The 13,638-nt window shown below is 41.3% G+C and overlaps 1 protein-coding gene across 1 annotated transcript in view; it reads right to left on the reverse strand.

Annotated features, from left to right (window-relative positions):
- Positions 1-10,931: 10,931 nt before the first annotated feature.
- PPP2CA (protein phosphatase 2 catalytic subunit alpha) overlaps positions 10,932-13,638 on the reverse strand; it is a 20,826-nt gene continuing 18,119 nt past the window's right edge. The window contains exons 6-7 of the mRNA XM_007461358.1: positions 12,811-12,929; positions 10,932-12,068 (exon numbers count right to left, since the gene is read on the reverse strand). Of these exons, the coding sequence (XP_007461420.1) occupies positions 11,996-12,068; positions 12,811-12,929 (192 nt within the window). The 3' untranslated portion in view covers positions 10,932-11,995. The remainder of the gene's footprint in view (positions 12,069-12,810; positions 12,930-13,638) is intronic.

Here is a 13,638-nt window from a genome sequence, read left to right on the forward strand (position 1 = left end):
TACTATTTACTGAGGTAAGGGAACACCAGGAGTTGGTGTGGGAGGAGACAAGGAATTCAGCTTGAGATGTATGTTAGAGATTGAGTCACATCAAGGAGGCAATTGGAAATGTAACTCTGGAGCTCAGGGGAGAAGTTGGGCTAAGGATATAAATTTAGGGCTCTTCCACATATAGATGGGACTAGATAAGATCACCTAGGTAGAGGAGAAACAGAGACCTAAGCATTTAATCATCCTAACGTTTAGAGCACAGGAAGAAATCGCAAAGGAACCTGGGAAGGAGCAAAAAGATAGGAGGAAAACAAGCAAATCACTAGATTTTCCCTACGCTAGTAATGGTGGAAGAATAAATTATTTCCAGGAAATTGTTTTGGTCAATTGCTTCAAATGCTAGAAACTGGAATTTAATATTCAGAAAAATATCTGCTATACTTGGCAATATGAAAATGATTTCAGTGGAATGGTGTGCTGAGAAGAGAATGTAATATGAAAAGGTGGACAGAATAGAGAACAGTTCTTTTAAGGAGCTTTGCTAAGAAGAGTATAGAAAAGGGGGAGACACTTAAGGGGGCTATGAGGTCAAAGAAGTTTGTTTTTAGGATTGAAGATACTGTAGCCGTTTGTTTATGCTCCTGGGAATAATCCAATTGAGGAGATCAACATGAGAGACAGAGAGGTTGACGGAGGTGGTAGCAGGAGGAAGAGAGAGATCTTGTCTGACTGGACTCTGCAGTGTTAATAGGCAAGGTCATCAGAGTTCTGGAAGGGAGATGCTGGCAATCTGCATGAGTCCTTTTGATGGCTGAGAACAAAATCTCAGGAAGCGAAGGGGATTGTCTGGTGGCAACTATGGTCCCTACCAGTATAGTTGTGTCAATTTCTCTAGCCATGTCCTGCTGCTCAGGTGCAGACCCAGGCTCTGGTCAGAAAATCCCTGGCTAGACTACAACAGGTTCCCATCCAGCAGCTTCCCTCCTGCTGCCCCCGACCTCCCCGCCCCAGCAGGTGAAGAGAGAAATTTCTGGGGATGTTGTCAGGTCATGGGCAGTGCTGCCCTACAAACCACACTGCAGTTTTCTTATTTAAAATGTGTTATCTTGAGATAGTGTCTAATACAGACTGGTAAGAAGGGATAGCTCCTGCCATCCTTTAGGTCTCAGCTCAAAGTCACCTCCTCAGAAACCACCAGCCTCATTACTAGCCCAATCAGTGCAGTTAAATTTAATGAAAATTTATCTACATCAAAAAATTTAAAGCCACTACATCAAAATGCCTTAATACAAGGGAAACTGTCATAATTCATAAACTTGAGTTGTGCAACAGACAACCTGCACAAAAGTATATGCAGGCTCTGGCTAAAAGGGCACCTGTTTTTACCCTCCTGTCCCCTTTATTTCTCTTCATAGCACATGCTTCCTGACTTTGATATTTGTCTATCATTAAGTGTAAGCTTCCAAGGACAGACACTTGGTGTTGTGCACCACTGTATTTATTCCCAGTGCCTAATAACACCTGGCATGTAAGCACTACTGAACTCATTACTGAATGTTTAAATCTCTTTCCTTCTGCTTGCCCTTTCAAAGGTTGTTCCATTTTAAAAGGCTCCTAACACTGAGAAGTATCTAATGAAGAAACTTCAAAGCTGCAGTTACCCAAGACAACACACCTAGCATCGGGGTCCTCACTATACCCTTCCACTTCCTTCACCATGCAGTTATGAGGATAGGACACAGCCCTGTGCTGCAACAAAGTCAAAATGGCTCCCAAGCCCGCCCAGGCCATCCTGTCACTTGTCTGACCCAAGGTACCTGAGATACACCACCTGAACCAGCCACTAGCCACACTCTACCAGACCACTCAGTTCAGCTAGTGTTTGGCAGTGGCTTACCTACCCCGTGAGCTTTACTCAAACACTATGGCAACATCTCTTTTTTTTCCACTCCCCATCGCTATGCTCCCCCAAATGGCAGCAACCCCTTACTACACTCTGAGAGAACGAAACCCTCTTGCTAGAATCAATATACCTTACTCCACCCCACAGCACACTCATCCTTGCTTTCCCCTTCTTCCCATTTTTGTCGATTTATTCCTACCTCTGATCTCCCCCTTAGACAAATATCTCTGTCCTTTGCCTCAAGACTTGGAAAGCCTTGAAATTCTCTTATAAAACAAGAACATCAATAAAGCACAAGGCTTGGAATGTTGGGGAGTCAGCAAGCCCTAGAGTCACAGGCCTTTTTTTCCCCCCACTTCATTGAAGTATAAATGCTTTACAATGTTGTTAGTTTCTGCTGTACAACAAAGTGAATCAGCAATATGCATACATATATCCCCATATCCCCTCCGTCTTGCATCTCCATCCCACCCTCCCTATCCCACCCCTCTAGGTGGTCACAAAGCACCGAGCTGATCTCCCTGTGCTATGTGGCTGCTTCCCACTATCTATTTTACATTTGGTAGTGTATATATGTCCATGCCACTCTGTCACTTCGTCCCAGCTTCCCCTTCCCCGCACTGTGCCCTCAAGTCCGTTCTCTACGTCTGCGTCTTTATCCCTCTGCCCTGCCACTAGGTTCATCAGTATCGTTTTTTTAGATTCCATATACATGTGTTAGCATACAGTATTTGTTTTTCTTTCTTACTTCACTCTGTACGACAGATCCTACGTCCAAACACCTCACTACAAATAACAGTCATAAGCTTTTTAAAAATATATATATTTATTTATTTTTGGCTGCGTTGGGTCTTCGTTGCTGCACGCAGGCTTTCTCTAGTTGTGGCGAGCGGGGACCACTCTTCGTTGCAGTGCGCGGGCTTCTCTGCGGTGGCTTCTCTTGTTGCAGAGCACGGGCTCTAGGTACGCGGGCTTCAGTAGTTGTGGCTCACGGGCTCTAGAGCACAGGCTCAGTAGTTGTGGCGCATGGGCTTAGTTGCTCCGCGGCATATGGGATCTTCCCGGACCAGGTATCGAACCCATGACCCCTGCATTGGCAGGCGGATTCTTAACCACTGCGCCACTAGGGAAGTCCTGAGTCATAGGCTTTTCAATGCAGACTGGTTCCTGCTAACCAGTCCAAGCAACAGGACTTAGGACTCAGGTGTGAATCGATTCGTTCAGCTACCACCTCCAGCACTCGTCCACCAAAAACTCAGATGAGGGCCAAAGCAGAGCCTCGATTCTGCCAAGTTGGTGAGGGTGGGAAAGGCTTTCTGTACCTACAAGAGGAAGGCACAGAACCCCATACTGGGGGAACCAACTGTCCCAGTTTGAGAATTGAAAGCTCTGCTTCCTGGGAAACCCTTTAAGTACTTGGTGAGCCGAGACGATCGTCACCCCATGTTGGAGCTGTGCACAACTACGACCACACTCAAACAACCTTGTGAATTAACTTCGTTTTACCTCCCTGTTTAAAATTTAGCTACTTTAGGGGCCCAGCATACTTTCGCCAACTCACTGCTGTTATTTGTAAAATAATTAAAAGCTCATACTGGTTGGCACGGTATCCAAGATGCTTGGATACCGTGCCAACCATGTACAGAACAGTGTCGACTATCATTTGTTGTAAAGGGGCCAGGAGTAACACACACACAGAGTACCTATGTGCTGACACATGTAAAATTAACCTAGGTTGCTCCCAGGCAATTTATTTTCATAATCATCATGAGGTAAGTATGATAGAGCATGACCACCATACCAAAGGCATGCTTTATGTGCTGGTATGTATGACTATGAAGGTATCCACAAATCATTAACAGAATTTCACAGGCATAAGGTGGGGGAGATCATTTTTTTGTATACATCTCTATTGCTTGACTTTACTACAAGTATTATTTTATAATAAAAGATCAACTAAAAAAAAAAAAAAGCTGGAGCACCCATACAGATCAGAGGTGGGCAGCATTTGTAGAGCCAGGTCTTCCCTATCAGAATTTGTGGGTGGTTAACTGGCACCAGGAGACCAGACAAGAAAGTAATTTGCTCTTGGCTTCTGGCTCCTCCCAAAGATGACAAATTAATGGTCTTCAGAAAGGTGGGGAGATTGTCAGGTGATGAAAAGCTAGCAGAAGCTTCCATTTACTCTCATTGTTAAAGCCTAAACAACTGACTAGTTTCCAACAGTCTTATACAAAATACCAGATGTTTAATCAAAGAGTAAAATACCAGGGGCATCTCTCACATACAGAAATACTCAAAAATCATTTCCGGCTATCAGGGAGAAAAGGAGAAATTATTCCACTCAGATGCAACAGACTGGGGTGGGGTGAGGGAGTGGTGAATAGGTGGAGCAGAGGATTTTTTGGGCAGTGAGAATGCTCTGTATACAATGGTGGATACATGTCATTATACATGTCCAAAACCATAGAATGGACAGCAAGAGTGAACCCTAATGTAGACTGCAGATGATTATGTCAATGTAGGTTCATCAGTTTTAACACATGTACCACTCTGGTAGGGCATGCTAACAATGGGGAAGGTTATGCATATTTGGGGGTAGGGGACCATATAGGAAACCTCTGTACTTTCTCAATGTTGCTGTGAACCCCCAAATTTGTTTTTTAAATCTTAAAAAAAAAACATTGGATGGGATATCCCACTGCATATATACCTCCTTAAAATAAACCATAGGTTTTCCTTTTCATTTTTTTTTTAAAGATTTTTAATTTTAATTTTATTTTTATTTATTTATTTGTGCTGTGTTGGGTCTTCGTTTCTGTGCGAGGGCTTTCTCTAGTTGTGGCAAGTGGGGGCCACTCTTCATCGCGGTGCGCGGGCCTCTCACTATCGCGGCCTCTCCCGTTGCGGGGCACAGGCTCCAGACGCGCAGGCTCAGCAGTTGTGGCTCACGGGCCTAGCTGCTCCGTGGCATGTGGGATCTTCCCAGACCAGGGCTCGAACCCATGTCCCCTGCATTGGCAGGCGGACTCTCAACCACTGCGCCACCAGGGAAGCCCCCTTCCTTTTCATTTTTAATATATTTGTCAAGCTAAGTCCACTGTGAAAGTTCCTTTATCCTCAGGAACAATTAGGTTGTGGTGGCAGGTGGTGAGTCGAAAATAATTTTCTTGATCAGACTCAGCTCTTTCATAATCTAGTCCATATAAGTGTCTTTGAGACACACAGTCAAGTCATTCCATAAGCTTCAGGAGCGCAGTGACCAGGATACTTGACTTGGGCCAACACTCAAGAGAGCCAAACCTCCTTGACTATGCTTCCCAAAAGGCCTGCCACATATTTGGCTTACCTGAAGCAGGGTCAGGCACACACACAAGTAGTCACTTTCTCTAGACCCAAAAGCTGTGTAGGCTCTTACCCACATTTCAAAGGCCACTAAACACAAATTTCAGCAAAGGAAAGCGAACTCTAATGCTTTTGATGCCGAGCAGGGCCCTGTGGGGCTCCTGGGCATGGAGGATTTTTGCCCATTTCTTGTAGGCAAGAGTCCAGCCTCCAAAGGACCTTCCCTGAGTTCCAAAGGGCAGATCTGAACAGTTGCTAATCAAGGGAGGAACAGCCAGAAACCACCTGATGCAAGATTAAAGGGTCCACCAGAGACCCTGCACACACCCTAATCTTGTCAGCAACCCACCCTTCTGACACTTAGCAGAAGGAGAATCCAAGACTGTTACTGCCTATTCCTTTATTACATACCTCTAACCACAGTCCTGACTGTATAACCTCTCCCTATTCTCCAGGGAGTGGGGCACAGTTCCAGCTAGCCTACTAGTGGAGCGCTGGCCTACTGTGTTCCCTCTCTGCCTGGCAAAGAAATAAAGCCACTTTTTATTTTTTCTCCATAACTGTCCCCTTCTTTATGTTTGGCATTGCTGCACAGCCAAGATTTTGGCAACACTTTCTGAAAGTCAAGGACTCTGGGGCTAACACTGCCTGAATAGCTTTACCTTTCCACCCCTCCTAAACTGTTGAGACAACTCAATAAAATAATCCATGTAAAATGTCTGACACATGGGAAATGCTGTGTTAGACATTATTCACTATTAGCTATTTCTGCCATTTTAAGGCCTGAAGGTCCAATGCCTAATGCTCTCCTGACCACTCTGAATTCAACTAACCCCTTTACAGTAATGGTCATTTCAGCACTCTATTCTCCTTATTCACAGAGGACACCAGAACCCTTACTTAGTTCAGAACATCAGCTACTGCTCTGAGGACTGCAGCATCAAAATTATGTATTATTTCAGAAGCCACAGACCACTTACTCTGCACTCTTCAAACATGCCTAATGATGTAGGCCATCTGCTATTTCAGGTTGAAAGCAGAAATGTCAAAGTGCTTCCAAGAGATGGCTTAAACAGATACTCTCACCCAAGTCATCTATCCAGGTTCCCAGCCCTACTTTTAAAATCCTGCCTCCTGATTACTGCAGTAGGGTATTTTCCCTAGGATCTGAGGTGAAGTTGGAAATACCCACAGGCCTACAGTGCAATCATTAAGATTCTGCTTTGAAGAAATCCAACACCTGAAACTAATGCAATATTGTAAATCAATTAAAAAAAAAAAAGGAATCCAGAGCAAAGGACAAAATATGCAGCAGTGGCACCAGAAGAGGCAGGCCATAACCAGATCCCTTATCACCTTGAGCTTTTCAGAGGACATGAGAGCTACTGCACTACCACCCCAAAGATCTTGGTCCATATTTGATCATCCTCTCTCTCCATCCCTTCCCTCCCCTCCCCTCCCCTCCCCTCCCCGGCAGTGTAGCCCCTCCTCTCCCCTCCCTTCCCCAGTGCTTCCCTTCCCCCTCCCCCTTCCCTTTCCTTCCTTGCCTGCATTGGGTCTGCGTTGCTGCACACGGGCTTCTCATTGCAGTGACTTCTCTTGTTGTGGAGCACAGGATCTAGGGATGCGGGCTTCAGTAGTTCCTGCATTCGGGTCCTGGAGTGTGCGGGATACTGTAGCTGTGGCGCACGGGCTTAGTTGCTCCACAGCATGTGGGATCTTCGCAGACCAGGGCTCGAACCCACGTCCCCTGCATTGGCAGGCAGATTCTTAACCACTGCGCCACCAGGGAAGTCCCTCCAGCCCTTTTCTCTACAACCAGCTCTGGTGTAGCTATGGGGAGGGAGTAGTGAGCTAGGGCTTATTGTCTTTGTGGTCTTTTAATCACAGGTCATCGAAAGGATTAAAATTAAAGAGGTAGTTTTATTTGAACCAATGTAGAGATCACTCTTCTTTTGCACGTGATTATGGGAAACAAAGACTGCTCAAGACCAGAGACATCATACAGCTTCTCCTCCCATTCCTCTTGCTTGCTACATTCAACACACACTCAGATCCTCACTGCTGCTGGCAAGGGACTTACCTTGAAAGGAAAGCTGGACCTAACAGCAAGGGTAATTCTACACACATTTTTACATCTGGCATATTTCACCACACCTTGTAAACTGGCTCTTTCCTGAAACATTCTTGGACATACCTGACCTTAGAGTCATGAGGCCCACCCTTGACCAGGCTTTACAAAACCTAACTACTAGTTCTTGCCCCCGCCCTGGAGGTAACACTGCTGTTTGATCTACTGCAAAAACCTTAACCATAATAGACCATGGAATCTCCTTACAGCTCAGAAGACATGCTAAGCCTTGAAGCAGAAGTGCTCAACAGACTCTGGCATTTCCAAAAGCTTTAATTAGACCTTTCACTTTGGTCTTCCTAGCGTCTGCAGAGCAAGCACTCTTAACTTCCTTTTCTATCACATAATTCTGGTCTTTCACTTCCACCAATGGGCAACAGACTGAATGGTGGCCACAACCTACTACTACACTAATAAGTCAGCTAAGAACTTCCCTGGCGGACCAGTGGTTAAGACTTCTGCAGTTTCAATGCAGGCGGCGCAGATTCAATCCCTGGTTAGGGAACTAAGATTCCACATGCCGCTCAGCGCAGCCAAAAAAGAAGAAAAAAAAAAAGGTCTGCTAAATCATCTCTTGGAAGAACGTACCTGGTATTGTCCATTAAAGCCTAAATGGACTTTCCCAATGACAATATCTGGATGGCTGAGGCTATCTGAAGCTACTCCTAAGGTGGCTAAGTATTCATATGAAGTGGTCTGCTCCATTAGCAGCACTTTAGACAGAGAAAACTTAACAGCCCACCCACTTATCCCAAACCTGCTGAGGATACAAACTACTTACAATTAAATTTCAGCCATGAAAATCTGTGTTTTGCCTAAAGAAAAAATAAACAAATGAAAAAATGACAAAAATAACCAAAACACAACCACAGCCTTTTTTTCAGCATTTAATCACTAGCTATAACGTTCTCCCTTATTAATTCCTGGGAGAGGAATTCTCATCCAGGTATGACAGGAACCTTGAATCTGGGGTTTGTCATCCAGTCCACTTACTCTTAGTTATCATCTTTGTATGTTCAACTTTCAAACAAATTTGTACATTATAAATATCCATAATCCATTTTCCTTCCCTCAAATTTATATACCAGCTGATAAGTGAACACTGTAACCTATTTACTGGATAGCACTAGGACTTCAAGCCAATACTACTGTTTCTGCAACATTCTACTTCTGTCTACATGGCAGTAACCTGTGCAATTAATTAAAAATATATTATAAGAAACAGAAGTATAATGTACTTATAGCCCTAAGACATAAGGCTTAAACTATAATTGAAACAAACATGGAGAACATTAGGTGTGTCTGTCCTAAATAATACATCTACGACCTGCGTAACGTTATTCAACAGAATATTTAACTGTGAAGGGGAAAAAACCTAACTTAAAAAAGTTCATATTCCTTGGCGGTCCGGAGGTTAGGACTCCGGTTCAATCCTTGGTCGGGAACTAAGATCCCACAAGCTACAAGGTGCTCCCCCCATCTCCTCCCCCCCACAAAAAGTTCATAAAAGCTAGAAATATGTCAAAGAACATGTGAGAACAGATTAAGGCTTTAATGAAAAAAAGTTTTAGCTCATGGGAACAGAATCTACCTCATAACAAACAAGCCTATTATTAAACTTTAAGGTCCATTTCTAGTGACACATTACAGTTGAAAGTAAGGGACTACTTATTATACAGGACAGGTAAAAGTCACTACTGAAAGAAAATAATCACGTGGTATATTTTAATTGTTCACTAAAACCCACAACCATCAATTAGCACAAAAGCCAATATTCTTAAATTTGTAGTTGGGAAACTGAGCAGCGGTTCTTAAATCTATATGTAAATTAAAACCACTTGGGAAACTTAAAAATACTTATGCCTGGGCCTTCCGCCAAATAATTTAAATCATAACCGCTGTGGGCATCAACATTAAGAACCACAGTTAAAAAAAATATCCTTTCCCTATTAAGCTAAAGCTAGGTCTTTCTGAAAAATTATCCAATACTGACACGCTACACTTCTATTTAAAACACACCTACTGCAACCAAGAAAAGGAAGAGTCACCTATGTTTGCTTGGGATATTCAACCTAAGAAATGAGCACATCATTTTATCCATTCATTTTATCCTTATAAAATTAAGTTCCAAAGCAAATTTCTCCAAGTCCTCAGTCTAGAACACTCAAAAACATTCATTTTTTTGAACAAGCTTTGTAAAACTGAAAATTCTATTTTAATCTGTTACTAATTGAGAAATCAGCAACAGCAATTATATATTTTTAAAAGAAATTACTATACTTACCAATGCACTTTCTTTCTTTTTTAAAAAATTTATTTTTTATTGAAGTATAGTTGATTTACAATGTTACACCAATGCATTTTCTTTACCCATTTCATAATCAGGTAGGTTACTAACACTTTCTAGCTTAAATGGCCAAAGTCCAATCATTCTCTACAATTAGCCAATTCATTTAATCCCTGGTAATCATTCTAAACCCAAGCCAGTCTGGCCACAAGCCCCACCCCACCCCCTTTTTTTTTGGCCATGCCGCATGGCATGCATTATCTTACTTCCCCAACCAGGGACTGAACCCCTACCTCCTGCAGTGGAAGTTCAGAGCCTTATAACCACTGGACCACCAGGGAAGTCCCCACAAGCCCTTTTCTGTTAACCACAAGGTCTACTTTAGAGAGGTTGTACCTGGATGACAATAACACATCAATTACAAGATACTCGTTCTTTTGGAGTCAATTTTGATCACAGGACCTGAAAAATCACTGCTTGGTATCTATCAATAGATCAGTTGGAAACTGGATTATGTACTGCACATTAATAAACTATGTGTTCAGTTAGAAAACGCATAAACTGACAAAACAAAAAAGAGACAGAGGGATGTATTTCTTATGAAAGCATAAAAGAGTAAAACTGAAAGGGAGAAATGCGGAAAAACTAAGGGCTTTTGGACAATCAACTCCACGAGCTACCAAAAAAATAGAAAGTGGACCACTTAAAAAATATATATATTGTGTATGTATTTTCTTCAAGCATCTTAGAAAGAGAAATGCAAAAATTTCCTCATCAGTTCCAAGTTCAACACAGTACAAAGCAAAGAAACTTTTATTACTATACCCACACAATTAATGATTAAGTGTCTTGAAGTGTACCCTGGTAGCTTAAGACAATGAAATATTAGTTTCCATAGAAAACCTGTTTTAACTTTCTAATCCTATTCAAAGAATAAAAGGGAAGGGAAAAACTCAGTATGTGCTTATCACCGCCACTTCATTTCAAATGCCATTTTTGTCCTTGGGTGAATGTACATAACACTAAGCCATGATCCAGCAACAGTTTTCTATTTGGTTTAACTAGTATCATTTAAAGAGCATAATACAGGATAATGCTTTAACAGCTATATCTTATCTGAGACAAACTTAACTTTAAGATCACGTGACAAGTAATGTACAAATATTCGTTAAGAACTTACCACTCTGTCAATCACCTTACAGTGTCCACATTACATAGCAATATTTATAACCAGAAACTGCAGTGACTGATAAGTAGATACATTATTTAGTTTGTTAACCTCTACCTGAAAACATGCTTTTTTCATTAAAAAACAAAACCCGAAAAACATAAATCTTGATTTATATGGTTTTACAATCAGGTCTCACTGAAGCAGCAGAGACTTCATTTCCTTTCTGCAGACAATATGCAGGAAGAAGAACCCACAAAGAGCATGCTGGCAATCTGACATATTGTACTATCTGGACTACAAATAAGTCCTGAAATTCATTTGAAGAATGTCAAGGAGTTACGAGAGAGATTATGTAGTGGCCTTGATTTTTATTTTTCTTTACCTAGAATTCTACAAATTCTAAAATTTATCAATTGACGTATCTTTTAAATAAACAGCACCAGTCTTGCCCATTGATACAATTAAAATTTGACTTTCTCAGTTCTTAGTTCACAAGTTTATTATGAAAAACACTGCAGTGCTCTTGTGCAGTAACATCGTCTTACAGGAGGGAGGGAAAAAAAACAGTTCTGTTCAAAACAACTCACCAGGATCTGACAGTAACAAAGAACAACATGAGGCTGAGATTTGAGAAGGGGAAATAAACTGAGTGCAGACAAATCAAACAATTAAATTAAACAGTATCCCTGAAAATAAACAAAACGATTTCAAAACTCACAAGTAGAGGGGAGGCCTTGGTACTTAATTTTAAAAATGTTCATTAAGCTCCAATGATTGTTTGCTGCTATTCTTATCTACAGTCATGCTGAGTAAAGCTATAGCTAAATGGAAGTTAAATTGTATTCACGAGGTGTTAATGTTTACATCTTATTATCTGCAGTCTCTCAGAGAAAGCAAAGTAACTACAAATAGCGCTATGCCAGAAACTGGTTTCTTGACCAACAATGTCGCTTCAGCATGCAATGAACTGGTTCATTCTAAAGTGGTCATGGCTGTTGATGACAAGAGGCTTTGTATTTTTATATGGCACATCTTTTTGGTCCGTGTGAAAACAAGTTTTTTGAATGTTAACTATTCTCTGACACTTTGTGGAGTTACTGTTGCTCTTCCCATTTCCGTTAGGTCAATATACGGTTCATGGCAATACTGTACAAGTTTAAAATTTCGTTACAGGAAGTAGTCTGGGGTACGACGAGTAACATGTGGCTCGCCTCTGCGAGGTGCTGGGTCAAACTGCAAGCTGAAAAACAAGACATATTTGTTGTTCATACTCCAAGACATCCATGTACTGACAATTAAAATCAAGAATATTAGTCTTCGACTCTACACATTTTTTTAATAGTTTGTTTTTTTAAAAACTGAAGTATAATTGACTTACAGCACTGTTTTAGTTCCAAATGTACAACAGTGTTTTGAAATTTCTGTACATTAATTATAATATGATCTAGATAAGTCTAGTTACCACCTGTCACCATACAGTTATTACAACATTACTATATTCCCCGTGTTGTACATTTCATCCCCGTGCAGATTTTTACACATTTTCCCCCCATCCAATAACTTAATGTATTAAGAGAACCCTAATCATGCATTTAACAAGGGTCTTCTGGCTGCACGCCTCCTCAAAGGAACCAAGGCAACTTCAGCTAGAGGATATGCTTCTGTATATCTGTAGTTCCTTCTAAGACCATTTGAAAGAAGGATTCTACTAAATAAATAAAGTTTAAAGAGCCTAAGGTACTGTTATCTATTATCTCATCCTCAGGATATATTTTATTAACTCTACAATAAAAACATGGATTTAAAAGTTAAATCCCTAATAATTCATATTAGGATCTAGGTTTCTGTTGATGTGTTTCAAAGGAAACTTAAAAAATCCAGGTGGCATCTGGATTTAGCATAAGCTCTTGAACTGTTAAACTTCCCATTAAAACTAATATATTCAAGTAATGGTAACCAACGACTCAAGTGTATATACTTACAAAGAGTATTTTAGAGTATCATCAAGTTCCATGATTGCAGCTTGGTTACCGCAACGATAACAATAGTTTGGAGCACTGAAAATCGTTACTACATTTCGGTCATGGCACCAGTTATATCCCTACAAGGAAAAGAACAGAAAAAAATCCCCTATTTTACTCCCTTATTTACACAACTAAATGTGACTTCTCTCAAGAGGGAAAAAAAAGATCTCCCCTTCTGCCCAAAAGGCTTTTTAAAAAGTATTGCTTTGTTTCTGGATGATTCAATAATTTTCTGTACTCCACACAACTTTTTTTTTTCTTTTCGCTGTGCCGTGTAGCTTGTGGGATCTCAGATCTCAGTTCCCCGAGCAGGAAATGAACCCAGGCCATGGCAGTGAAAGCACCGACTCCTAACCACTAGACCACCAGGGAACTCCTTCTGCCCAACTTAAAAAAAAACCAAACATGTATTTATTTTTTCCCAAAAGTACAAAAGTTGTCTACTATAAAAAGAAAATCCCTAAAAAAAAAATCACCGATCAGAAAAGGATAAGCTACTTCTTACATATCCGACTTTCGGTAAATAACAGCATTTCTTCAGCCTCTCTTATTGCAGTAGCCCTAAACATGATACAAGAATGAGTATATGGCCATTCCTTGTAGAGGCAGACACATACTCCTGGAGACCAGAACCTTATTAATTCTGTCCTCAGTCAGTACAGGCATTACCTGTACTGCCCAAGGTATAAAGGAGAGGTGCCTCTAGGAACTCCAGCTTCATTCTCTCAAAGCCCATCTGAATGCATGAGTTACTTTTCAAGTATTGTTCACAAATTTCTTTCCCTA

This window comes from Lipotes vexillifer, unplaced genomic scaffold (assembly GCF_000442215.2).
Source record: "Lipotes vexillifer unplaced genomic scaffold, Lipotes_vexillifer_v1.1 scaffold217, whole genome shotgun sequence".
In the NCBI taxonomy this organism is placed as follows: Eukaryota; Metazoa; Chordata; class Mammalia; order Artiodactyla; family Lipotidae; genus Lipotes; species Lipotes vexillifer.